Source organism: Struthio camelus, chromosome 30 (genome assembly GCF_040807025.1).
Source record: "Struthio camelus isolate bStrCam1 chromosome 30, bStrCam1.hap1, whole genome shotgun sequence".
In the NCBI taxonomy this organism is placed as follows: Eukaryota; Metazoa; Chordata; class Aves; order Struthioniformes; family Struthionidae; genus Struthio; species Struthio camelus.
Genome location: NC_090971.1, coordinates 4,396,927 through 4,423,015, shown reverse-complemented (window position 1 = coordinate 4,423,015; position 26,089 = coordinate 4,396,927). Strand labels below are relative to the sequence as shown.

The 26,089-nt window shown below is 72.1% G+C and overlaps 3 protein-coding genes across 3 annotated transcripts; 2 read left to right on the top strand and 1 right to left on the bottom strand.

Annotated features, from left to right (window-relative positions):
* Positions 1–168: 168 nt before the first annotated feature.
* On the top strand, positions 169–13,407 carry ATP8B2 (ATPase phospholipid transporting 8B2). Its single transcript, XM_068922274.1, has 27 exons — positions 169–266; positions 3,620–3,678; positions 4,158–4,271; positions 4,371–4,469; positions 4,599–4,660; positions 4,787–4,859; positions 5,144–5,214; positions 5,353–5,432; positions 5,695–5,853; positions 5,938–6,026; positions 6,105–6,301; positions 7,002–7,210; positions 7,362–7,405; positions 7,504–7,669; positions 7,774–7,962; positions 8,167–8,282; positions 8,434–8,598; positions 8,678–8,789; positions 8,917–9,022; positions 9,152–9,296; positions 9,381–9,564; positions 9,755–9,978; positions 10,401–10,484; positions 10,780–11,025; positions 11,183–11,321; positions 11,396–11,526; positions 11,605–13,407. Exons 1-27 carry the CDS (start codon positions 236–238, stop codon positions 11,890–11,892), a joined length of 3,582 nt encoding a protein of 1,193 aa, XP_068778375.1. The 5' UTR covers positions 169–235; the 3' UTR covers positions 11,893–13,407.
* Positions 13,408–13,944: 537 nt separating this feature from the next.
* IL6R (interleukin 6 receptor) lies at positions 13,945–17,383 on the top strand. The gene is given in 10 exon segments (XM_068922374.1): positions 13,945–14,068; positions 15,253–15,483; positions 15,587–15,710; positions 15,805–15,989; positions 16,082–16,278; positions 16,281–16,479; positions 16,573–16,610; positions 16,693–16,789; positions 16,878–16,986; positions 17,066–17,383. Coding segments are annotated over 10 exon segments (1,485 nt in total). The 3' UTR covers positions 17,247–17,383.
* A 1,188-nt stretch (positions 17,384–18,571) lies between these two features.
* Positions 18,572–22,323, bottom strand: SHE (Src homology 2 domain containing E). Its single transcript, XM_068922389.1, has 6 exons — positions 21,310–22,323; positions 20,699–20,825; positions 19,788–20,021; positions 19,554–19,704; positions 19,321–19,440; positions 18,572–18,852 (listed from the first exon to the last, which is right to left on the bottom strand). The coding sequence occupies exons 1-6, from the start codon at positions 21,763–21,765 to the stop codon at positions 18,666–18,668; spliced, it is 1,275 nt and encodes a 424-aa protein (XP_068778490.1). The 5' UTR covers positions 21,766–22,323; the 3' UTR covers positions 18,572–18,665.
* Positions 22,324–26,089: the final 3,766 nt, after the last annotated feature.

Sequence of the window (26,089 nt, the reverse complement as noted above, 5' to 3'; positions counted from 1 at the left end):
CCAGCGGCGCGGCGGCGGCAGCGCGGCCGGTGCCGGTGCCGGTTCCCCCCCCCGCCCCGGCATCACTTCCGCCGCCGCCCGCGAACCGGCGGCCGCGCGGGCCGGGCCGGGCCGGGCTGGGCCGAGCCGAGCCGGGCCGGGCCGGGCCGGGACGGGGCGCGGAGGCGGCGGCGGCGGCGGCGGCGCCCCGGGCCGCGGTGGCTCCGCTGGGCGCCCATGGGCCGCGCCGGGGGCCATGGAGCCGTGCGCCGCCCGCCGCGAGCCAGGTACCGGGGCCGGGCCGGGCCGGGCCGCCTGGGGCCGCGGGAGGTGCCCGAGCAACGGCCGCGCCGCCGCCACCCGGCGGGGCTGGGGGCTGGGGGACAGGGTATGGGGGGCTGGGGGACGTGGGGGGCAGGGTATGGGGGGCTGGGGGACGTGGGGGGCAGGGACAGGGCTGGGGGACAGGGTATGGGGGGCTGGGGGACGTGGGGGGCTGGGGGACGTGGGGGGCAGGGACAGGGCTGGGGGACGTGGGGGGCTGGGGAACGTGGGGGGCAGGGACAGGGCTGGGGGACAGGGTATGGGGGGCTGGGGGACGTGGGGGGCTGGGGTAGAGCTGGGGGACGTGGGGAGCTGGGGGACGTGGGGGGCAGGGACAGGGCTGGGGGACGTGGGGGGCTGGGACAGGGCTGGGGGACAGGGTATGGGGGGCTGGGGGACGTGGGGGGCTGGGGTAGAGCTGGGGGACGTGGGGAGCTGGGGGACATGGGCAGGGACAGGGCTGGGGGACGTGGGGGGCTGGGGGACATGGGAGGCAGGGGTAGAGCTGGGGGACGTGGGGGGCTGGGGGACATGGGCAGGGACAGGGCTGGGGGACGTGGGAGGCAGGGGTAGGGCTGGGGGACGTGGGGGGCTGGGGGACGTGGGGGGCAGGGACAGGGCTGGGGGACGTGGGGGGCTGGGGGACAGGGCTGGGGGACATGGGCAGGGGTAGAGCTGGGGGGCTTGGGAGGCAGGGAAAGGGCTAGGGGACGTGGGGGGCTGGGGGACGTGGGGGGCTGGGGGACAGGGCTGGGGGACGTGGGGGGCTGGGGGACGTGGGGGGCTGGGGGACAGGGCTGGGGGACGTGGGGGGCTGGGGGACAGGGCTGGGGATATGGGGGGCTGGGGGACATGGGGAGCTGGGGGACAGGGGACGTGGGGGGCTGGGGTAGGGCTGGGGGAAGTGGGGGGCAGGGACAGGGCTGGGGGAAGTGGGGGGCTGGGGGACAGGGCTGGGGGACATGGGTAAATGTAGGGCTGGGGCATATGGGGGGCTGGGGGATATGGGGGGCAGGGGTAGGGCTGGAGGACATGGGCTGGGACAGGGCTGGGGGCCGCGGAGGGCTGGGGGACAGGGCTGGGGGATATGGGGAGCAGGGACAGTGCTGGGGGATATGGGGGCAGGGGGATATGGGGGAGTGGGGGCATTGGGGTGCAGAGAGATATGGGGAGGAGGGGCAGGCTGGGGTCAGTTGGGATGCTGGGGGGGCAGGTGCTGAGCTGGGGAGGAGTTGGGGGGCAGGGGCATGTGGGGTGCAGGGGGATATGGGGTGTAGAGGCAGGGCTAGAGGATATGGGGGCAGGGCTGGGGGGGCAGGGCTGGGGGGTTATTGGGGCGCAGGGGCAGGGCCGGGGGGTTATTGGGGTGCAGGGGCAGGGCCGGGGGCCTGGGGGGGCAGGGCCGGGGGGTTATTGGGGCGCAGGGGCAGGGCCGGGGGTCTGGGGGTGCAGGGCCGGGGGGGTTATTGGGGCACAGGGGCAGGGCCGGGGGGTTATTGGGGTGCAGGGGCAGGGCCGGGGGCCTGGAGGGGGCAGGGCTGGGGGGTTATTGGGGCGCAGGGGCAGGGCTGGGGGTCTGGGGGGGCAGGGCCGGGGGGTTATTGGGGTGCAGGGGCAGGGCCGGGGGGTTATTGGGGCGCAGGGGCAGGGCCGGGGGTCTGGGGGGGCAGGGCTGGGGGGTTATTGGGGTGCAGGGGCAGGGCCGGGGGGTTATTGGGGTGCAGGGGCAGGGCTGGGGGTCTGGGGGTGCAGGGCTGGGGGGTTATTGGGGCGCAGGGGCAGGGCCGGAGGGTTATTGGGGCGCAGGGGCAGGGCTGGGGGTCTGGGGGTGCAGGGCCGGGGGGTTATTGGGGTGCAGGGGCAGGGCTGGGGGTCTGGGGGTGCAGGGCTGGGGGGGTTATTGGGGCACAGGGGCAGGGCCGGGGGTTATTGGGGTGCAGGGGCAGGGCTGGGGGTCTGGGGGTGCAGGGCCGGGGGGGTTATTGGGGCACAGGGGCAGGGCCGGGGGGTTATTGGGGTGCAGGGGCAGGGCTGGGGGTCTGGGGGTGCAGGGCTGGGGGGGTTATTGGGGCGCAGGGGCAGGGCTGGGGGGTTATTGGGGTGCAGGGGCAGGGCCGGGGGTTATTGGGGTGCAGGGGCAGGGCTGGGGGTCTGGGGGTGCAGGGCCGGGGGGGTTATTGGGGCGCAGGGGCAGGGCCGGGGGGTTATTGGGGTGCAGGGGCAGGGCTGGGGGTCTGGGGGTGCAGGGCTGGGGGGGTTATTGGGGCACAGGGGCAGGGCCGGGGGTTATTGGGGTGCAGGGGCAGGGCTGGGGGTCTGGGGGTGCAGGGCCGGGGGGGTTATTGGGGCACAGGGGCAGGGCCGGGGGGTTATTGGGGTGCAGGGGCAGGGCTGGGGGTCTGGGGGTGCAGGGCTGGGGGGGTTATTGGGGCGCAGGGGCAGGGCCGGGGGGTTATTGGGGTGCAGGGGCAGGGCCGGGGGTTATTGGGGTGCAGGGGCAGGGCTGGGGGTCTGGGGGTGCAGGGCTGGGGGGGTTATTGGGGCACAGGGGCAGGGCCGGGGGTTATTGGGGTGCAGGGGCAGGGCTGGGGGTCTGGGGGTGCAGGGCCGGGGGGGTTATTGGGGCACAGGGGCAGGGCCGGGGGGTTATTGGGGTGCAGGGGCAGGGCTGGGGGTCTGGGGGTGCAGGGCTGGGGGGGTTATTGGGGCGCAGGGGCAGGGCCGGGGGGTTATTGGGGTGCAGGGGCAGGGCCGGGGGTTATTGGGGTGCAGGGGCAGGGCTGGGGGTCTGGGGGTGCAGGGCTGGGGGGGTTATTGGGGCGCAGGGGCAGGGCCGGGGGTTATTGGGGTGCAGGGGCAGGGCTGGGGGTCTGGGGGTGCAGGGCCGGGGGGGTTATTGGGGCACAGGGGCAGGGCCAGGGGGTTATTGGGGTGCAGGGGCAGGGCTGGGGGTCTGGGGGTGCAGGGCCGGGGGGTTATTGGGGTGCAGGGGCAGGGCTGGGGGTCTGGGGGTGCAGGGCTGGGGGGGTTATTGGGGCACAGGGGCAGGGCCGGGGGTTATTGGGGTGCAGGGGCAGGGCTGGGGGTCTGGGGGTGCAGGGCCGGGGGGTTATTGGGGCGCAGGGGCAGGGCTGGGGGTCTGGGGGGGCAGGTGCAGGGCCGGGGGGCTATTGGGGTGCAGGGGCAGGGCTGGGGGGTTATTGGGGTGCAGGGGCAGGGCCGGGGGGCTATTGGGGTGCAAGGGCAGGGCTGACGGCTGCTGCCTGGGGCGCCGGCGGCCCCACGGCGGCGGGGGGCTGACGGTGCGCCGTCGCAGAGGAGGAGAGGCGGGTGCGAGCCAACGCGCGCGAGTACAACGAGAAGTTCCAGTACGCGGTGAGTGGGGAAAATTCCCCCCCCTCCGACCCCCCCCCAAACCCCCCGGCGGGCAGGTTGGGGGGGGGATCCGGGACCCGCGTCGCCCTCGCGGTCAGTGCGGGGAGTTACGGCTAAAAATAGATATTCGTCCCTGAAATTGTGCTGACGAGCCGCTGATGCCCCGGCGCTGCAGGGCTGGGGGGGCCCCGACGCGCCCCCCTCCCCGGGGCGCGGGGAGGCTGGTTAACGGGGCGGCCGGGGGTGGCGCCGCTCACCTTGTCCCCCCCCCCCACCCCTTGGCTCCGGAGGTTGTTCCTGGCCGCTCCGCGCTCCTCTGCGGCGCTCCCGGAATAGCGGCGCCCGGGGAGGCCGGGTACCGCCGCGCGGATGCTGCGGATGCGGCGGCGGCGGGGGGGGGTCCCGTCCGCGGGGAGGGGGGCGCCGGGCGGCCGCGGCGGCACTCCTGAGCCTGCCCCGGTCGCCCCGTCCCTCCGCAGAGCAACTGCATCAAGACCTCCAAGTACAACGTCGTCACCTTCCTGCCTGTCAACCTCTTCGAGCAGTTCCAGGAAGTGGCCAACACCTATTTCCTCTTCCTCCTCATCCTGCAGGTAGGTGCCGGGGGGCTCGGGGGGCGCCCCCCACGCGCCGCCCTTCCCCGCCGCCTTCGCCTCGCCCCCCCCAACCCCCCCTCCCCGCCTCGTCCCCAGCTGATCCCGCAGATCTCTTCGCTCTCCTGGTTCACCACCATTGTGCCTTTGGTCCTGGTGTTAACCATCACGGCCGTCAAAGACGCCACCGACGACTACGTGAGTGTCCCCCCGCCGCGAGGGCCGGGGGTGGGTTTTTTCGGAGGTGGCGGCGGAGTCGGGGGGACGGACGCCCCGGCTGCGCCCCCGAAGCGGCTGACGCTGCCGTCTCTCCCCCTCCGTGCCCAGTTCCGCCATAAGAGCGACAACCAGGTGAACAACCGGCAGTCCCAGGTGCTGCTCAGCGGAGTGTGAGTGTCGCGGGGCCCCGCCGGGCAGGGGAGGGGGCGCAGAGGGTCCCCGAGGGGAGGCACCGAGGGGCACTGCCGCCTGCCCCCCCGTGACGCCGCTCCGTCGCCTCCCCTCTCCCCCGGCAGCCTCCGGCAGGAGCAGTGGATGAACGTCCGCGTCGGAGACATCATCAAGCTGGAGAACAACCAGTTCGTGGCGGTGAGTTTGGCCCCGGGACGAGCGCGGGGCGGCGGTCGGGGACCGCAGGGAGACCGGGGGCTCCCGACGCCGGAGGCTGCCTCCGGGCTGCAGCGTTTGGGCTGCGCAGGAGCTCTGGGGGCTTCTGGCGGCGACCTCCGGGCCGGCCCTGCCTGTCGCAGCCGGGGGGCTGGCGGTGCCCCGCTCCGGACGCGGCTCTGCGGCCCCCCTGCCAGGGCAGGCAGGGTGCTCCCTTGGGGGAGCCTCGACGCCCGCTCAGCCCTTCGGCGCGTCTTTCCTGGCAGGCCGACCTCCTCCTGCTCTCCAGCAGCGAGCCCCATGGGTTGTGCTACATAGAGACCGCGGAGCTGGACGGGTAGGTGACCGCCGCCCTGCCCGGGCGAGGGGCAGCAGTGGGAACGGGAGCTGCCGGGGGTCCGGAAGCGGGGGATGTCCGCACGCGGAGGTCCCGCCACCATGTCGCTGACCCCGCGCGGCGTCTCCCTGCCTGCAGAGAGACCAACATGAAAGTGCGTCAGGCCATCCCCGTGACCTCGGAGCTGGGCGACACCGGCAAGCTGGCCCGCTTCGACGGTGAGTGCCGGAGGCTGGCCGGGGCCGGGTCCCCGCGATGGGGCGGCCCCCGGGTTTCCTCCTCCGTCACCAGGCTTGGGTCCGGCCCTGCTCCTGGAGAGACTGGGACCATCCGTGTTGCGATCTCATGGCTCGAACGGGGTCTCTGGGGGCTGCGGACGGTGCTGGGATCCTGGGACGGTGCTGGGCACAGCTCCAGGCCCCGCGTGCCAGCGCTGCAGGGAGGAGGGGTGCCACAGCCGAGCTGTCCCCTGTTGTGCAGGCGAGGTGATCTGTGAGCCCCCCAACAACAAGCTGGACAAGTTTGGGGGGACGCTGTACTGGAAGGAGAACAAGTATCCCCTGAGCAACCAGAACATGCTGCTGCGGGGCTGCGTCCTGCGCAACACGGAGTGGTGCTTCGGCCTCGTCATCTTCGCAGGTGGGCTGGGGCGAGCCGCGGCGCTCCCTCTGGGCGACGGCGGAGGGGACAGGCCCCCTCCTTGACCCGCCGCCCCCTCCCCAGGTCCCGACACGAAGCTGATGCAGAACAGCGGCCGGACCAAGTTCAAGCGGACGAGCATCGACCGGCTGATGAACACGCTGGTGCTCTGGGTGCGCGGCCGGGCGGCTCCGGGGGAGCCCCGTCGCCCACCGCCGCCACCGGGCGCTGACGCCCCATCCCGTCCCCAGATCTTTGGGTTCCTGGTGTGCATGGGTGTCATCCTGGCCATCGGCAACGCCATCTGGGAGCACGAGGTGGGCGTTTGCTTCCAGATCTACCTGCCCTGGGACGAGGGGGTGCACAGTGCCTTCTTCTCCGGCTTCCTCTCCTTCTGGTCCTACATCATCATCCTCAACACCGTGGTGCCCATCTCGCTCTACGTGAGGTAGGGCATTGCCGAGCGGGGGCCGAGGGGCTGGGCGAGGGGTGCGCGAGGGGTGGGCACCAGCGATGGGGGTGCCCTCTGGGGAGGGAGATGGGGATGGAGACGCAGGGCAGGGGCGTGGGGTGGGGACGGGCTGCTCTCCGGTGGGGGGCCACCTCTGCCCTTGGGGACGCCCCGAGACCCTGCAGGTCCCTCAGGGGCCCCCTGGCTGTGTCTGTCTGGCTGCTCGCCTCTCCCTGCCCTGGCTGCATGCTGGTTATTTTGCTCTGCCCTCCTGCAGCTCCCAGGCTCCCGCACTGTCCCCTTCTCTCTCTCTTTTAATTTCTCTCTCTTTTCGTTCCCCAGCATGGGTTCTGTCACCCTTAGCCCCGAGGTAAGAACGTGTCGCCCCCACCCCTCCCACTAGCTCGTTGCTGTCTGCCCCGTGGGCTGGGGAGGGGGTTCGGGGCGTGTAGGTGCGCGAGCCCCGGCGGCTGCCCCTCGGTCCCAGCCGTCCCGGTCCTGCGTCCCAAGCCCTGGCCCGGCGGTGGCCGGCGGTAGGAGCGGGTACGGGCCAGCCCTGGGGAAGGGCACGGGAGCCGTAAGGCAGCGCGGGGTGCTGGGGTGCCCCAGGCGCTTGGGGTCCAGGGGTGGGGGCGCCCGTCGCTGCCTCCGGCCGTGCTGCCCGCCCCTGGTGACGCCTGGCTGTCCCCCCGCGCAGCGTGGAGGTGATCCGTCTCGGGCACAGCTACTTCATCAACTGGGACAAGAAGATGTACTGTGCCAAGCGCCGGACGCCGGCCGAGGCCCGCACCACCACCCTCAACGAGGAGCTGGGGCAGGTGGAGTACATCTTCTCCGACAAGACAGGCACCCTCACCCAGAACATCATGGTTTTCAGCAAGTGCTCTGTGAACGGGCACAGCTACGGTGAGCGCCCGGGCGCCCGGCACGGGCCGGACCTGCCCGCAAGCGGCGGGTGCGACCGGCTCCCCGCCTGCGGGTGCCGTGGGGCGCTCGGCTGCCGCTGCGTGGGGCAGGGAGCGCCGGGGGCTGGCTAACTCTGCGCCCTGGTTCGCAGGCGACGTGCAGGACGTGCTGGGGCACAAGGCAGAGCTGGGCGAGGTAAGGGTGCCGCAGAGCCGGTGCCTGGCTGCGCCCGGGCCCCAGGTGCTGGGGGACCGCGGGCCGCAGGGCTGTCACCCCGTCTCTGCCCCCGCCAGAGGCCGGAGCCGGTTGACTTCTCCTTCAACCCGCTGGCCGACCCGCGGTTCCAGTTCTGGGACCCCGGGCTGCTCGAAGCCGTCAAGCTGGGCGACCCCCACGTGCACGAGTTCTTCCGCCTGCTCTCGCTCTGCCACACCGTCATGTCCGAGGAGAAGAGCGAAGGTGGGCAAGGGGGGCAGGAACATCCCGTCTCTGGGGCACAGCCGTCCCCGCGGGGCCGGGGGCGCGGTGCTGCCTCTGAGCCCCGCGCTGTGCCCCGTCCCCAGGGGAGCTGTACTACAAGGCTCAGTCCCCGGACGAGGGGGCGCTGGTCACGGCCGCCAGAAACTTCGGCTTCGTGTTCCGGTCCCGCACGCCCAAGACCATCACGGTGCACGAGCTGGGCCGAGCCATCACCTACCAGCTGCTGGCCATCCTGGACTTCAACAACATCCGCAAGCGCATGTCTGTCATCGGTGAGGTCCTGGACGTGGCGCGGCAGCCGGTGGGGAGGGATGCAGTGGGGCTGGAGGCGCTTGGGGCTGCTGTGGGGTGCTGGGGACCAGCCCCGCGTGGAGGGTGACGTGACCTTGGAGGCACTGCAGGACTGTGGCTTGGGGTTGGAGGGCGACCCGCTGCTGCGCCCGTGTGCCAGCCGGCTTGTCCCCTGCTCCCTGCAGTCCGCAGCCCCGAGGGCAAGATCCGGCTGTACTGCAAAGGGGCCGACACTATCCTGCTGGAGCGCCTGCACCCCACGAATCAGGACCTGACGAATGTCACCACCGACCACCTGAATGTGAGGGGGGCCAGCCCTGCGGACGGGGCTGGGAAGGGTGGGGGGACCTGCCCGGAAACGCTGAGCCTGGCTCGTGCCTGTCCTGGGGGGAATTCACGGTCTGGGGACGCCCTTGGGGTCTGCCTCCGCACCCAGCTCCGGCTGCTTGCAGGAATACGCCGGCGAGGGGCTGCGGACACTGGTGCTGGCCTACAAGGACCTAGAGGAGAGCTACTACGAGGACTGGTCCGAGCGGCTGCACCGAGCCAACGGTGCCCCCGAGGCCCGCGAGGATCGCCTGGCTCGGCTCTACGAGGAGGTGGAGCACGATATGATGGTAGGTGGGCTGGGAGCACTGGGGGCAGGGGGCCGGCGGGGGCAGCCCCTGCTGACCGCCTGGCTGCCTGCGTCCCCAGCTGCTGGGAGCCACAGCCATCGAGGACAAGCTGCAGCAGGGGGTCCCCGAAACCATCGCCATCCTGACGCTGGCCAACATCAAGATCTGGGTGCTGACGGGGGACAAGCAGGGTGAGCCACTGCTGGGGCAGAGGCGAGGGCAGGCGTGGGCAGCGTCCTGCCCGCTGGGGAGCGGTCGGACACACGCTCCCCCTACCCCGAGCTGCCCCTGGCTCAGCTCCTCGTTCTCCTTCACCAGAGACGGCTGTGAACATCGGCTACTCCTGCAAGATGCTGACAGATGACATGACGGAGGTGTTCGTGGTCACGGGTCACACCGTGCTGGAGGTGCGGGAGGAGCTCAGGTGAGGGTCGGGGGGCCGGGGCTGGACAGAGGACACCCCTGGGAGTCTGTGCTCAGGGGGAGCTGGGGCATATGAAAAGGCGCTGGGTAGAGGCCCTCTGACTTCCCTCTTCCTCCTCCTCCTCCTCAGGAAAGCCCGGGAGAAAATGGTGGATGCATCGCGCTCCATGGGCAACGGCTTCTCCTACCAGGAGAAACTCTCCTCCTCCAAGCTCACCTCAGTGCTGGAAGCCATCGCGGGCGAATATGCCCTGGTCATCAATGGGCACAGCCTGGTAGGGGCCCGTGGCCACTGCGCTGGACGGGGTGGCCCAGGCAGCCGTGGACCTCGCCCCGTGACTCCAGCGCTCTTCTCGCAGGCTCACGCGCTGGAGGCTGACATGGAGGTGGAGTTCCTGGAGACGGCGTGTGCCTGCAAGGCCGTGATCTGCTGCCGCGTCACTCCCTTGCAGAAGGCCCAGGTGGTGGAGCTGGTGAAGAAGTACAAGAAGGCTGTGACCCTGGCCATCGGCGATGGGGCCAACGATGTCAGCATGATCAAGAGTGAGTCCCAGGGTCTGCTGAGCCGGGGGGGGAGGGTCCTTCTTTGCCCCGTCCAGGGGCCTTCTGGAGTCTTTGTCCTTGCCGCTCTGAGCCTGCAGGGCCGTAACCCAGCTGGGATGGGAGGGAGGAGCTGCTGTCCCTGTGTTTGTGGCAGAGCCCTAGTGACTCTGCATGTCTCTTCCCTCTGCAGCTGCCCATATCGGAGTGGGCATCAGCGGGCAGGAGGGCATCCAGGCGGTGCTGGCCTCTGACTACTCCTTCTCGCAGTTCAAGTTCCTGCAGCGCCTCCTCCTCGTGCACGGGCGCTGGTCTTACCTGCGCATGTGCAAGTTCCTCTGCTACTTCTTCTACAAGAACTTTGCCTTCACCATGGTCCACTTCTGGTTCGGCTTCTTCTGCGGCTTCTCAGCGCAGGTGCGTCGCTGGGTCCACGCGCTCCTCGGGCAGGATTCGGGGAGGGTTTTCAAGCCGGGTCCCTCTGCCTCCCAGCTCCCTGGGCCGTGCTGAGCGCTCGGAAGCGTGCCGAAATCCCTGGGCTCTGTTGGCGCCAGCGCGCCTGGCAGGTAGAGCCTGGGATGCCGCTGGCCCCAAGGCTCACGTGAGGCCCGACCCGCCGCGGTGGCTGCGAGGAGCCCGCGTTGCATGGGCTACCACGCGGTGGCAGCAGCACCCTGCGCTGACCCACGCGGGCGCCTGCGCGGGTGCTGCTCTCCCTCCCCGCTGCTCCTGCTGCGGCCGGGCCCCACGGCCGTGGGCACGGGGGGGGGCACACGGGCTGGCTCCGGCATGGCGCGGGCAGGTCTCGTGCGCCCCCCCGAGCGCTCCCTCCCGTGCAGACGGTGTACGACCAGTACTTCATCACGCTGTACAACATCGTCTACACCTCGCTGCCTGTGCTCGCCATGGGTGTCTTCGATCAGGTTCGCTGGGTCGGGGCGAGGCCGGGGGCTCCTGCGTGGTGGGGCGGCATGGGGGGCCTGCAAGGGCTTTGGGGCTGAGGCCGCTGCTCCGTGGGGGGTTTCAGCGGCGGGGGCTCCGTGCCGCCCCTACGTGCCTCGCTCTGCGGGAGAAGGGCTGCTCCGACTCCTGGGCTGGGTTGTCCTTGTCTTTGTTGCTGGCAAAACGCTGGCCCAACCCCAGCGCACAGGTTGTGCCTGCCTGGGCTGGAGGGACGTGCCCAGACTGGCCGTGTCCCGATCTCGCGTGCGCCCCCAGGACGTGCCGGAGCAGCGGAGCATGGAGTATCCCAAGCTGTACGAGCCGGGGCAGCTGAACCTGCTCTTCAACAAGCGGGAGTTCTTCATCTGCATCGCCCAGGGCATCTACACCTCCGTGTTCATGTTCTTCATCCCCTACGGTGTCTTCGCTGACGCCACTCGTGATGATGGGGCCCAGCTGGCCGACTACCAGTCCTTCGCCGTCACTGTGGCCACCTCCCTGGTGATAGTCGTCAGTGTGCAGGTAGGGGCTCCGGTGATGAGCACCGCTGCCCTGGGAAATGGCTGTAGCACAAAGGGTGCTTGGGGCTGGGGGTCCCATCCAGCCCTATGGCCTTGCTCCAGAGTGCCATGGCCTCTCCCTTGAGCCCGTGCCTTCTCCTCCTTCCTCTTTCTACCAGATCGGGCTGGACACCGGCTTCTGGACAGCTATCAACCACTTCTTCATCTGGGGCAGCCTGGCTGCCTACTTCGCCATCCTCTTCGCCATGCACAGCGACGGCCTCTTTCAGATGTTCCCCAACCAGTTCCGCTTCGTGGGTGAGTGCCGGGGGCCCCTGAGCGCACCTTGGCCGCGGCCCGGCCGAGCGCGGGCTCACGCCGCCTCTCCCCAGGTAACGCGCAGAACACGCTGGCTCAGCCCACGGTCTGGCTCACCATCGCCCTCACCACCGTGGTCTGCATCATGCCCGTGGTGGCCTTTCGCTTCCTCAAGCTGGACCTGAAACCCGAGCTCTCGGACACGGTAAGAGCCGCGGGAGGGGATGGGGAGCCTTGGCGCCCGCTCGGGCAGCCGGACCCTGACGGTGCCTCCCCGTCCCAGGTGCGCTACACCCAGCTGGTACGGAAGAAGCAGAAAGCCCAGCACCGGTGCATGCGGCGCGTGGGGCGCGCGGGCTCGCGCCGCTCCGGCTACGCCTTCTCCCACCAGGAGGGCTTCGGGGAGCTCATCATGTCGGGCAAGAACATGCGGCTCAGCTCCCTGGCGCTCTCCGGCTTCGCCGCCCGCCCCAGCACCAGCTGGATCGAGACCCTGCGCAAGAAGAAGGGCAACGACAGCAGCACGGCCGGCAGCCCCAGCGGCGGGGCCGACAAGACGCTCAAGGTGTGAGGCGGGGGGTGGTGTCCCCTCCCGGGCCCCGTGGGGCTGGGTGCTCGGCCGGGGGCCTGGCTGGCACCCTTGGGTCCCCGCCCCCTCTCTGCCGGGGCCGGCCCCCTCTTGGGAACCCCCGGTGGGGGGGAGAAGCAGGGGCTGCGCGGGCCCCACCAGGTGCTGAGGTTTGGAGTAGGAGTCTCAGACTATCGTGGTGCAACCAAAAAAACTCTTTCCCCGTCCCGGGGCTGGATGAACGGACCCCGGGCTGGGGCTGTGCCCCGCTGGGGGCACTCGTCTATCAGTATTCACCTCCACCGAGTGCAACTACCCCGAGTCACACGCGAATGTATCATGCTAGAGCCACCGCCACGGGCCGGGCGGGGGGCTCGGAGGGCACCGCGCACCCTGCCCCGCTCCCCCGCCCACCACCCACGTGTCTTCTTTTTTATATATAAAAGAAAAACAAAAACAAAAAAAAAACAAAAAAGGAAGAAAAACCCTCCAAGTTCACAGAGCGACTCTTTTCTCTCAGTGGTGGCAGGGCTGGTTCTGGAGAGAGCGCGGGGGGCCGGCGCAGGGGCACCCGGGCGCAGCTGGGGGGGCTGCGGCCGCCCCCGTGCGGGGGCGATATTTGGCCTCTGGCGCGATATTTGGCGTGATTTGTGCATGGAGGGGACGAGTCCCCGTGGCCGGGCTGAGCCCCCCCGTCCCCGGCGGGCGCGGGGGCAGCCTGGAGCCCCCTCCCGGCCCTCGGGGCGAAAGGGGAACCGATCCCCTGGCGCCTTCCTGCTTGCTGCGGCCGTGGGCGTAGGGAAAGCGGTGGGGTGTTTGCACGCTGCTGTGATTCAGTCCCGGGCTGGGGGCTTGCACAACCCGCCAGGCGCTGGGCTCCGCTTCCTTCTCCCTTGTGCCGGCGCGGGGAGGAGGGAGGGAGGGAGGGCTCGGCGCAGGGCCCCTCCGAGCCCGGTGCCAGGCTCTCCGGCCCGTGCGGCTCCCTCCTGCCGTGCAAAGCCGGTCCCGAGTCCCGGTGATGCCGGATTCGTGCCGCCCCGGGGTGCGGGAAGCAGGGGCGCTGCCTTCCCCCTTCACCTGCCGCCAGACGGTCCGTGGGGCTGATTCGGCCTCGCTGCGGGGGGAGCCCGGACTCCTGGGTCCCTCACGCGGCCCCTGCCCGCTCCGCGCCTCGGCCCGGTTCCCCCGGGCCCTGGTGCGGGTTTGTTCGTTTTGGTCCTTCTGGGAAGGCGTGCGTGCGGCCGAGCGGGGTGCGCCGGCCCCCGGGGCCGCTCTGGCCTTTAAACCAAAGAGGAAACGGTTCAGGACCGGCTTCGGCGTGTTCTAGAGTCTATTTTTGGGGGCGTTTGGTTCCCCCCCACCCGTTCTTTCGGAGCTGGGGACGGGCAGTGGAGGGCAGGGGCCAAGGAACGTTGCATATAATTTATTACACATTTCTATACTTGCAGAATTGTATCATTTTATGGGTATACAGAGAAAAATAACCAGCTTTTTATAAAAATGCCTTTCTGAGCAGCATCTGCCTTGTCTCTGTTTTCCCGGGCTGATGCAGGAGGGAGCGAGCGGCCTTTGCAAGGGCGGGAGGTAGCCGAGCGCCCGGCCAGCGCGCTGCCCTGTGCAGCGAGTGCCGCGGCCGGGCCGGGGGGGCGCAGGGGAGCGGGACGGCCGCGGGGCGAGTCCCCAGCGCGGTCGGTGCCGGAGGACGCGGCGAGGGGGGCAGCGGGGGTTTGGGGAGGGGGGTGGGGTGACGCGGTCGGTGCTGGGGGCGTGGGAAAAGGGGGGAGGGTGGGCGCAGCCCCGGCGGCACGGTGAGGGGCGCGGGGCCGGGGCAGCCCCGGCGGCACGGTGAGGGGCGCGGGCCCGGCGCAGCCCCGGCGGCACGGTGAGGGGCGCGGGCCGGGGCCGGGCCAGCGCCAGCCCCGCGGGGCCGCCCGGGCGCACGTGCCGCCGCCGCGGTCCCGCCCCGCCGCTTTCACAACCGCGGGCACCGGCCGCGCCGGGCGGTTCCGCAAATGTTTTCCTGCGCGGGGCCCGGCCGCGGCTCGCCCCGGCCGCATGGCTCGGCCGCCGCCGCCGCCGCCGCTCCCGCTGCTGCTCCCGGTGCTCCCGGTGCTGCTGCTCCCGGTGCTGCCGCTCGCCGCCGCCGCCGCGCTGCCCCGGCGGCCCTGCGCCCCCACGGGTGAGTGCGGGCCGGGAGCGGGGACACGTGCGGCGGGGCCGGGGGGGGCGGTCCCGCTCGGGGAAGGGGCCCCGGTTGGAGCAGGGGGGGCCCCGGTGCTGAGCCCGGTTCCCCCTCGGGAGTCCCGGTTGTGCTGCGCCGCCCGGACGCCCCGTCCCCGCTCCCGGCGGTGGCTGCGGCCCCTCCGGGTTGGGGGGGGGGGGGGGCAGACCCGGACGCCTGGGCTCTCTGCCCGCCCGCCCCCCCCCCCCCGGGGTGGTCACGGGGGTCTCGGGCGCGGAGACCCCGCAGGACGGGGCGGGCTGAGCCGGGCTCCGGCTCCCCGAGGGTCCCCGGCTCCCCGAGGTCCCCGGGCCGGGAACGAGCCGATCCCTGACCTTCGCCGCCCTGTTCCCGGCCGCACGCCCGGGCTGGGGCCGTGCCAGGCCAGGCCGCCCGGGAGGCCCCCGGCCGCGCCGTCCCCGGCCAGGCCTCCCCCTCGGCCCCAGCTCCGCCGGCTGCTGTGCCGGGGAGCCCGGCCGGCACCCAGCTCCCCACCGGCCTGGTGCCCCGGGGCTGCTCCGGCAGGGAGCCGCCACCGGCCCCGAGGCGGCTTCCTGGAGCCCATCACCAGGGCGGCGGGGCGCCAGCACGGGCCCTCCAGCCTCCCCGCTGCCCCGGCAGCCTGCTGACGCGCGCCGGGATTAGCAGCTCCCCGAGAGCCCCGGCGGGCGGGTGCCAGGCCGCTGCGGGCGCCGGGGCGAAGCGGCAGGTCTCCGCCGGCTCTTGACCTTTGCAGCGATCCCGGGAACCGGAGAGGGGGGAAGAGCTGCCGGAGCGTCCTGTCCTGTCCTGTCCTGTCCTGTCCTGTCCTGCCAGCCTCCCGCCTGGCCCCCGGCCTTGACGCTTAACCCTTTGCAGCCTCCCCCACCCCAGGGTGCCTCTCCCGGCGCCTGGGCTCCCGCGGGCCACCCGGACCAGCTCCTCCCGGAGGCCTTCACCCGCGCCGGGAGCTCCCTGCCGCGGCAGGCGGGGGCCGCCGCCGGGGAGCAGCTCCGCGGGGCACGGCCGGAGCCGCTGCTCGCTCACGCTTGGCGCCTCCTGCAAATATTGACACGGGGCGGCAGGGAGCAGATGGGCAGCCGATATGGGGGGGGGGGGCGGATCCGGGCTTGCCCTGACGCCCGCCCCGTGCCGCCGCGCAGGGCTGCCGCCGGACACGGTGCTGGGGCGCCCGGGGGCCGACGTCACGCTGAGCTGCGGGGCCGAGGGGCTGGCGAATGACACCGTGTCCTGGGAGCTGGAGACGGGCCGGGGCCGGCGGCTGGCGCTGGGGGCCGTGCTGGCGCTGCGCGGGCTGCGGCGGGACGACGCGGGGCGCTACAGCTGCAGCGCCGGCGGCCGCCCGCTGCGCACCCTGCGCCTGCTGGTCCAAGGTGGGTCGGGGCCGGGGGGCTGGTGGGGGGCTTCGCCGGAGCGCCGCCTCGGCGGGCGGCCCCCGGCCCCCGCTCGCCCTGCCAGCGCGCCCCTGCCTCGCAGAGCCCCCCGAGCGCCCCCGCGTCTCCTGCTACCGCCGCAGCCACGACCGGGACGTCCTGTGCGAGTGGGAGCAGCGGGCGAAGCCGTCGCCCGGCACGCGGGCGACGCTCTGGGTGAAGCGGAGGTGGGTGCAGGCCGGTCCCCGGCCGGGGTTGGGGGTCTCCGCTCGGCCGCCGGGGCCCGGGCGCCCCGGCCCCGGCTGAGCCGCGTCCCCGCAGGTTCACGGCGGACAACGCCACGGAGCAGCCGTGCCGCTATTTCTCCAAGGTGCAGAAGTTCGTTTGCCGGGTGCGGGTGCCCCCCGGCGTGGACGACAACAAGCCCCTCGTGGTGTCCACCTGCGTCCGCAACGGCGCGGGCAGCGCGGCCGGCGAGGACAAGATCATCACGCTCAGCGGCGTCCGTAAGCGGGAGGCGGGTTGCGGGGTGGGTTTATTTTGGGGGGGGGGGGCGGGGGGGGGGGCCGCCGGCGCTGACTGCCGCCCTGGCCCGCAGTGAAGCCGGACCCGCCGCTCAACGTGACGGTGCGGGCGCTGGAGCGCTCGCCCCAGCGGCTCCGCGTCACCTGGGCTTATCCCTCCTCCTGGGACCCCCGCTTCTACTGGCTCCGCTTCCAGGTCCGCTACCGCCCCGAGCCCGCCCGCACCTTCACGGAGGTGAGCCCCCGACCCGTGCCGGCGCCGAGGGGCACCCGGCGGGCGCCCCGGCTCGCGCCGTCCCCCGTCACCCATCACCACCCCCCCCCCAGGTGGACCAGGTGACGCAGACGTCGCTGGACATCGCCGACGCCTGGCGGGGCACCCGGCACGTGGTGCAGGTGCGGGCGCAGGAGGAGTTCGGCCACGGCTCCTGGAGCGAGTGGAGCCGGGAGGCGGTGGGCACCCCTTGGACAGGTACCGGCGGGGCGGCCGGGGTTGGGGGGGCCGGGGGACACGCAGGGACGAGGACGGGCGCCCCGGGACCTCACGGACCCTGCCGCCTCGCAGAGCCCCAGGACGGCACGCCGGAGCCCTTCAGCTCGCAGGTAGGAGGGGGCCGGGGAGGGCAGCGCCGGCGGTGGGGGCCGCCGGGCTGCCCCGTCCCACGGCGGCGGCCGTCTCCCGCAGCTCCCGGCCGAGGACGGCGCCTACGGCGAGGGGGCCACGCTGCCGCCCGAGCTCTTCGGGCCGGACGCGGCCGAGGAGGACGCCGCCGGCGACGGCGGTGAGAGCAGGGGGGGAAGCCGGGGTGGGGGGCGCCCGCGGCGGGCCGGCCGGGTCCCCGTGACGCGTCCGCCTCCCCCCCGCCGCAGGGGAGCTCCGGGAAGCCGGCAGCCCCTCGGCCGCGTCGCCCTACGCCTTCCCCGTGGCCGGCGGGAGCCTGCTCGTGGCCGTCGCCCTCTTCGTCGGCCTCGTGGCCAGGTGAGCGGCCGGGGGGGGGGCCGGCGGGCTCGCCCGCCCCCCCCCGGCCCCTCTCTGAGCCGCCGCCGCCGTCCCGCAGGTACCGCAGGAGGTGGTGGGGGGCCAAGCCGGCCGGCGCGGGGCAGCACGCGCTGGTGCCCCTGGCCCCCCCCAGCCCCAGCTCGCCGCTGAGCGACACCCCGCTGCTGCCGCCCGCCGGCCCCCCGGCCCCGGGGCCCTTCCACGTCACCAACTTGGACTATTTCTTCTCCGGCAAGTAGCCGGGCGGTGTGGTGGCAGCCGGCGGGGCCGGGACCCGGCGCCGCTCTGCAGCAGCCCCCTCGCCGGGGAGGGGGGCCGGAGGGGAGCGCCGAGGGCTGCCGCGCCGGCGCGGGCTGCAGGCGCCCCTGCCCGGGACCCTGCGGCGTGGGGGGCTCGACCCGGCGCCCGGGACCCCGCGGCGTGGGGGGCTCGACCCGGCGCCCGGGACCCCGCGCGCTGCCGCCGGCGGGCGGGAACGGGAGGGCCCGGCTGGATCGGCCCCGTCCCGCCGCCCCGGCGCTGCGCAGAGCGTTTGTTTTTACGGCACGTGTCGGGGAAACGTGACGCAACGCCTCGCCCGAATAAACGCCTGGTGTTTTTACGGGAGCGTGGAGGTGCCTGGTGGCTCGGGGCGGCGGCGGCCCCCGCGCAGCCCCCTGCCCGGCGCCCCGGCCGGCTGCAGCTGCAGGAAGCGGCGGGTGACGGGAGCGGGCGCCCGGGCTCCCTGGGGACGCCGCGGGGCCGGCCCTGCTCTATAAAAAGCTCGGCAGGATGCAGATGCGCCCGCGCGGGGCCGGCCGGGGCGCGGGGTGGAGGTGCCCTGGCCTCCCGAAAGCGCCCGCTCGTGCCCGGGGCTGAGTCACCCGCTTCCGTCCGCCGCAACGGCACGAGGGGCCGCGGGGGCCAGGTAACGCCGGGGCCGGGCCGCCCCGAAACCTGTGTCCCCCCCCTCCAACCCCAGCCGCCCCATGGTGGGGGGGGGGGTTGCTGCTCTCGCCCTGCTGCCCTCAAGGCAGCACCCGCGGGTGCTTCGGGGCCGCCGGCTCGCGGCGAGGAAGCCGTGGCGCCGGCGTGCAGCGTGGCCAGCAGCGCCCGGGTCCCCAGGGTGCACCCGCTGCCCTGCGCCCCCCAGGGTGCCGGCTGCCCCGCTCCGCCGGCCGGGCGCCCAGAGGGACCCGATCGGCCACGCTGCTTGTTTTTCCTCTCCAAAAATGACCGAGCTGGTAGCACGCGGCGCCAGCCACGAGGTGGCAGGGCCCTGATGGCCACCGCGTCCCGAGCCGGCCACGGGCGCAGGGTGCTTGGTGCATGCGGGGGGGGGGGGGGGGGGCGGTTTGCTCAGTGCATGGGGTTCGGTGCATGGCTCAGGGTGCTCAGCGCCAGGCCCAGGACCCTGAGCTGCAGCCGCCCGGGCCGGGGGACCCCGATGCTTCGGCTGCTGCAGCAGGAGCCCGGCGGCCGGAAGGGTCCCGGCATCTTTCTGCCCCTGCCCCGCCAGCACCCTTGCCCCGGGGGCTGCGCCGTGCCCCAGGGCAGCGCCCACCCGCTCAGCCGACACCTTTAGTTTATTATTTTATCACTTTTATTACACGGCCCCAGGGGCTGGCGGGCGGGCTGCGTGCCGGCGGCCCGGCCGGGCCGGGGGGCAGCCGCGGGCGCTAGTGCAGCTTGCAGTGCACGGGGTGGAGCAGGGCCATGTGCTCGGCCCCCTTGAAGGGCAGCTTCTCGGTGGAGTAGTAGTGCACGACCTCGGGGACGCTGGCGAAGACGCCGCTGGTCTGGCTCAGCGTGTACTTGTTGTCCTTGGTCTGGGCCACGATGATGTGCACGCAGCCCTGGCTGGTCCTGCGGAGGCGGCGGGCGTCAGCGGGCTCCCGGCCCAGCCCGGCCGCCGCGGGGTCCCGGCCCAGCCCGGCCGTTCCGGCCCCGGGGGCCGCCGCCGAATCCACCCTCTGTTTGTTCCCTTCCCCGCTCCGATTGTTTCGGCTCCGGGGGCTCCGCTTCCTCAGGAAGGAAATGCCGCCGGCGCTGCCGACAATGCCGCGGCGGGGAGGGGGCCGCTCCGGCGCCGCGGCCCCCGCGTGGGGCAGCTCCCCCGGGCCAGGACGCCTGGGCCCCCCGCTCCCACCCCGGGGTGCTGATGGTTGGGGTGGGGGGGTGGTGTGATCCCCCGGGACGTGGGTGCTCCCTCCCCTGCTGCAATTCCCAGAGTCTGGCCAGGACCCCCTGAGCCTGGGACCCCCCCCCCCCCGCCGGGTCCCAGACCCCGCCCCGAACCCAGACCTCCCCCCCACCCCACCCAGGGCCACTCACTTGAGGGCGATGGAGTACTTGCCGCTGCCGGTCTCGCTGGTGCGCACCAGGTAGCCGGCCTCCTTGCACGCCTGCAGCCGGCTCTCGGCCTCGGCACGGGTGATGGCCCCGTGGTACCAGCTGCGGGGGCACCGGGCGGCGCTGAGCGGCGGGGGGGGGACCACCGGCCCAGCCGCAGCTCAGGGCGCCCAGCCACCCCCCCCCCCCGGAGCCCCCCATCCCCAGCCACTTACGGCTGCTTCTCCAGCGCCAAGGCGGGATCCACCCTCTCGCCCTCGCCCTGCTCCGGCGCCGCCGGCTTCAGCATCTTGGCGGTCCAGCTCTTCTGGCGGAGATGCTGCCGCGGCGCCTCCTCCTTGGGCCGCTCCGAGCCCTCGAACTGGACTTGGGGGGAAGGGGGGGGGGAGCGAAGCGGCGTTAGCCCCCCGCCGCGGCCGCCCCGCCGCCCCCGGCCCCGGCCCCCTTACCCGAGAGCGCCTTGACGATCTGCTCCTTCTTCCACTCCCAGGGCTGCTCGTACTCGGCCGCCGGGCGCTCGTCGTCCTCCGGCAGCCGCCCGTCCGCCGCCCGCGCCCGCCGCTCCGCCGCCGGCCCCTCGCCCGGCTCGTAGGGGGTGTCGTAGAGCTGCGGGCCCTCGCCGGGGCCGTCCAGCAGCAGGATGGCTTTGACCAGCGGGTCCTTGGAGCCGCGGCGGCGGATTTCTGCGGGGCGGAGAGGGGTTGGGGCGGGGGGCACCCACGCGTGGACCCCCATCACCCCCCCCCCGCCGAGCTTTGCTCCCCGGAGGGCTGTGCCCCGGGTCAGGCAGCCCCGGGGGTGCAGGCAGGCGAGGAGCGGGTGCACCCTCAGCGGTGCCCCCCACCCCGAGCTGCCCCGTTTCGCCCCCCGGCGCCTGGCTCCAGCGACCCCGCTTGGACAAACAGCCCGGGCCGCCCTGCACGGAAAAAAACCATCAGCAGCAAATCTTTTATTTCCAGCTTCCGGCCGACTCGCTTCCTGTTATTCTGTCCAGCTGTGCAGCCTCCTGGGTGGAGCGGGGGGTCGCGGCACGCCGGGCGGCCCGACCTGGCACCGCCGCTGGCACCCCGGGGCCGGGCAGGGCCCGCCTGGCCCTCGGGGTGCGGGGAGGCCGGGTGCAAGCGTCCGGCCCCGGCGCCGTGCAGCAGCCCGCGCCGCCGGGGCGGTCCCGCCGCGAACCCGCTGCCTCTCTCGCCCCGGGCGGCCGCGCCAGCCGGCGGAGCTGCTCTCCTGTCCCCGAAGCCCGCGGCGGCTCGGCTCGGCCGTGCCACCAAGGTGCCGGCGCCGGTGGCGCGAGGCTCCCACGCTCCCCCCACCCCGGCCCAGCCCTTCGCCCGTCGTCGGTGCTGCCGGCTCCCACCTGTGATCATCTGCTGGGCGTCGTAGGGCTCCATGTAGCCGTCGTTCTCGCCCAGGCGCTCGGCCTCCCGCTGCCCCTTGGTGCGCTTGGCGTCGTAAGGGTCGGCGTAGTCCTCCAGGATGATGACCTGCGCGGGGGGCACGGCGCCGCCGGCTCAGCCGGGGGGCACCTTCGGGTGCCGACGGCCCGTCGCGGTGCCCGTCCTGCCGACCCCCAGCCCGGCGCGGGGCCGTCGGCGGGTGAAAGTCCTGGGGCTGCCTCGGTGCCCAAGGCCGCGGGCTCTTCCCAGAAAAGCTTTACGTAACCTTTTATTTAGCCAGTGGCCGAGCAAAGGGGGTCGGCGGGGAGCGGGGCGCGCGTGCCGTCCCCCCGGCCCCGGATTCAGGGAGACGGGGAGGAAGGGCGGGATGAAAGGAAGATGAAGGGAGCCGGATGAACCGCCGGGGTCGGCCGGGCGAACGAGGCGCCGAGCGGGAGGCGTTTTAAAGCCGCCGGCGCTGGGAGGCTCTGGGGGCCCCGGGGACGTTGCAGCTCCTGCGCCAGGGTCCGCGCGCCCACCCTGGGCACCGGCCGCCCGCCGCCGCGCGGGACCACCCCCCCCCCCTCCTTACCGTCTCCGTCTTGGCGCCCTTGCCCTTGTCCGGCTCGGGGGCCGGCGCGGGGCCGGCGCTGGGGTAGCTCTTGCCGTTCTTCTCGTGGGCCTCCACCTTGATGAGGCGGTTGATGTAGGTGCTGCAGCCCTTGGCGGGCGCCTCCTGCGAGCCGCCCTCCGCCCGCGAGTTCTTGCGCATCTTGCCGGCGGCGGCCTGCAGCAAGCCCTGCAGGTTGTCCCGCGACAGCCGGCTGCCACCGTCCTTGCCGGCCCCGGCGGCCCCCCGGCAGCCCGCCAGCTCCGCCGCCGAGTTTTTGCGGTTCTTGCCCGGCGGGGCCCCCCCGGCCGGCTCGCCGGCGCCCGGGCTCTTGCGGGACGGGCTGCACAGCTTGCCCAGGCTACCGCCGCCCGGCTTGGCCCGCTCCGACACCGTCTTCAGGTTGGAGGGGAACTCCTTGAACCACTTGGCCGCCATGGGGCAGGGGCTGGCGGGGTGGCGCGGGGCGGCGCGGCCCCCCCGGGGCCCCCCGGGGCCTCAGGGCCAGCTCAGCCGCGCTCCCTCCAGCCCCCCCAGGAGCTGGCCGCCCGGCCAGCCCGGCGCCTCTCCGGGAGGGGGCCGCGGCTGTCGCCCCGTCGGGCGGGCGGACCGGGGGGCTCCAGGCGTCCTTGGCTGCGGAGGGGGAGGCCGATGGGGCACTGCCGGCTCCTCGGTCCCCAGGCGGGTGGTCCCGGCTTGCCCGCCCCCCCCCCCGGCGGGCTTGGGGCCTCCGCAAGGGTCCTTTGCCCCAGGCAGGGGGCACCGGGGGGGTCCCAGGTCCTTTGCGCCGGTGAAGCAGGGAGTCTCTGCAGGCGTCCGCGGGTCCCGGCGCCGTCAGCCCGGGGTGGGGGGGGGCCCAGCGTCCTTGCCCCCGGCGCGGGGGGGTGCAGCGGTCCTGTGCTCCGGAGGGGCCAGCCCGGGGCAGGCCCGGCGGCGGGGGGCTCCCCGAGGGGGCTCTGCCCCGGGGCGGGCAGCCGGGGGGGGCCCGGCGCGGCGGCCGCTGCCGTCGCGGCTCCTCGGCGGGGGCTCCTCCGTTGGTTGGGGGGGGGGCGGCAGGGCGGTCAGGCCGGCCCGGGGGGCCCCATGCGGCGGCTCGGCACGGCTCGGCTCGGCACCGGACGGGACGGAGCCGAGCGGGGCCGGAGGGGGCGGCGGGGCCGGCGCTCCCCGCCCAGATCCGGAGGGGGCGGCGCGGCCCCCGGGGACGGAGCGGCACCGGCCCGGCGGGCGTCGCACGGGCCCCGGCCCGACGGGGCGGCCCCGGCCCAGCCCCGGGCCCCGAGACCCCCTTCCCCCTGCCCCCGGCTGCGGGGATGGTGTCCGTGCCGGGGGGGGGGTCCCGAGACCCCTGCCCGGGTCAGGGCTGCAGCCTGCCGGGCCGGAGCGGGAGGGCGCAGGACCCCGCGCACCCGCTGCAGCCAGCCCCCGGGAAAGGGGCTTCGGCTCGGGCAGGGTGCTCGCCCGGCTCGGGGCCCCCGCGCGCTTGCCGCCCCGCTTGCGGCTGTGGGCTGTGGCTGAGACCCAGTTCTGCGAGGCTGCGGAAAGCAGATTTTTGTTTCCTGTACGGCTGGCGCTGTGCGTGTGTGTTGGGGGGGGGGGGGGGCGCTGGGGACTGCTGCACCATTACCTGACACATTTGCCCCAAGTTTTGCAGCTAAAGGCGCTCTGCAGCCCCCCCCCCCCAAAACCCCGCACTGGGCCAGCTCGTGGCGGGATGCGAGCGCCTCCCGTTCGCAACGGCCCTAAGGAAAAGCTGCCTCTTAACGGGTGCGAGCGTCGTGCTGGGCTGGGACGGGTCCTGCAGCAGGGGCAGGGGCTCGTGCCCCCGCGCTGCGCCGAGCCGCCTGCCTGGCCGGGCGGTGCAGCCCCGGCCGCCGCACCGTGCGCCCCGGGCCAGGGCCGCGGGAAGGCCCGGCCCTCCGCGGCGCAGTTGCAGCGGTGGCTTAGGAAGTGGCGGTGATTTCCACCTCGGCGCTGCTCGACAGGATGCGACTCGCGGTCGCGAGGCGCCGCTCCTAGGCTGGCGCCCGAACTGGCTCCCACGGCGCTGACGCTGGGGGTCACGTTCGGCTTCGCTCAGCTTCCTTAAACCACCCCCCCCCCACCCCCCGAAGCCGAGGAGAGCCAGGCTGAGCGAACTGGGGTCAGTGGTTTCACGAGACGGGGCCGGGGACATCTGGCTTGGCAACTGTCTGACCACAGCAGCAAACTCTTACTGGGTCAAGACTAAATTAAAGCCGCAGGAAACGCTTACTCCGCGACGGCCCCGTGCCAGCCTCAGGGCTCTCGAGCGCGTTTGCTGCTCGCAGGAGCGCTGCCAACATCAATCCGCTGCTGAAGCGCCTGCTCCTTGGAGCAGCTCGGTGCTCAGCAGGTCAGGCGGCATCCTGGCTCGCTGCGGCTCAGCTTTTCCTGGGTCGAGAACAACTCCCGGTCCCCACCGGTAAAGCTATGAACCAGACTAATGGAAAAGTTACAGGTTCAGGTTCTTTTCTTGGCTTACCGCCAGATCCAAGTCCCCCTTATTATTTCGGGGGGGGGGGGGTGTTCAACAGCAGATAAAAAAGCATGAGAGCAGAGGTTTGGGGAGGCATCGCCTCACCAAGATCTTCGGCTGAGCAGGCAGCATCGTCCCGGGGACTTGGTGACCCCCGGCTGCAACCTGCGCTCCTGTTGGTGCTAAATCCCAGCAACCTCTTTTTCAGAAAGACGGTCCTCCAGCGCCGTCCTCCGCCAAACCCCGAGGGGGGCGGCTGTAGGAGCGTCTCCGACGGAGGTAGCAGATGGTGCCGAGGGCTTGTTTCCCGCGAAGCCAAAACAAGACAACTGCAAAGCTACCGCCGTGGTGCCTAGCGCTGAACCGGTCTGCGGCGCGAGGTGGCTCCTACCGCTCGGGGAGGCGAGAACAGACGGGACGCGCGGCAGACGGGTGCCAGGCGCCAGCTCGTGCGATTCCTGCCGCGTTTCCAGCAGAGGAGCGGGAACGTCCCTGAGCCGTCCGTGGCGGCCCGGGGGGACCCTGCAGGGACACGTGCTCCCACGGGTGGCGTGAGGCAGACGCTGGCCTGCCCGCGCGTGTCTCCGGGCGGAGGAAGCTCAGAGCGCGGAAGAAAGGGGAGTGGGAGGGTGTCAGCACAGGGCCAGGGCTCCTGCCGGGTCTGCGCTGTTCCCGCAGGGGTTCGAGGGGCGGTTCAACACGTAGACTCGTCTTCAGAACGGCTGGACTTGGGGACAGCTCTCATGCGTGAGGCCTTCACGCCTGCAGTGCTGAGTTAATGTTCAACCTCGTCTGGGTGCGTTCCTCGGACGCAGGAAGCCCTGCCAGCCCCTGGCCCCAAAGTTACTGATCTACTCGGAGGGGAAGCTGGGGCCGAGGTTAAAGGGGAAGGCAGGCTGCTGAGGAGTCCTGGTGCCCCTCAGCGGCAGACGCGAGGAAAGCTGCAGTCAACTAGAGCTCCTGGTACTGTTGTTCCGTTCTCCGGGCTAATGCAAGGGACATCCCAGACCCCTCCGAATGCAGCCAGACCTGCTGGGAAGGTAGCTAGGACCTGGGAGCGAGTGCTGCTGTAAGCTCTGCAGACCAACTCAAAGACCACCTTCCAGAAGGAAAATAAACCCTAAGGGCAGTGAGGAAGGCACAGCTGCAGAGACATCCCCCGTGTGACCGAATAGCCTGGACCTAGAGGGACGGTAACGCCGCAAGGTTGGGCAGCGCCTCACACAACGCTCAAAAAACTGACTTAGCCCCCTCCACAGCTGGTGCTCTGGGCAGAGGGTGCGAAGGGAGCCAGCAGAGCGCGAGGATGCCTCCACCTCCACCCGCCTGGGCACAGGGCCGGGGGCTGGAGCCCCGCACGGCAGCCCCCGGCTCGCTCCGGTCCAGGGCACGGGAGAGTGCTCCCTCGCCCGCCTGACAAACCCAGGAGCGGCCCTGACTTCACTGGTCCTGCAGCGAGACCCTGAAACGGTCCTTCTCAGGGGCTGAAGCCTCCCCTGAAGCAAGCACTGAAAAGCCATCAGTAATCCCCTCTCATACAGCATCTTTTTATTCCAAGGCTTGAAGCAGGGCAAAGCATAACGAGCAGAACAGCTGCTGGCTAAGATAATGGACTTCTTCTGAGTCCCTTCGATTTTCTAATAACTTTTATTTAAATACAATGAATTAATACTGATGGTTGGCTTTGACACTAAATGAGTCAGCTATGCCCTACAGCCTAGGACTTTACACCAAAAGTTAGAGCAGCTATAAAACCAAAATTTGTTTCCAGCAACCTAAATGCCGAGTTAGTGAGATGCAAGCAAGGAACAGGACCTGAGCAGCAGGCCACGACTGGAGCCCACTGCACGAAGGCTTTCCAGTAACTGCTGCAGCTTAGCCCTGTGCCACTGAGCAGAGCAGGAGCAGCAGGCTAGGAAAGATGGCACGAGATTCAGGAGGAAATCATAAATAAAAATAAAATCTACAGGACTGGTGCCACTTGCTCCAGTCTGATACTGTAGGTCAATAGGTCTCCCAGAGGACAGGAAGAGGCAGCACAGACGCTAGCCCCTTCTGAGCAAGACCAGCCTCCACGCAGCACAGAGCTGCAGGTCACACACTTCTCCCGGCCCAAGCCCGCTGCCCGCCTTTATTCAGTAGCTTTCGTCTATAGCACAGCGGTTTCAGGTACTGAGTCAAGGGCTGATCGTGCATAGCTGAGTGCACAGAATTGTGCCAGCAAAGGAGATCCCACTTTTAATGAAATGGAGTCAGAGCTACAGG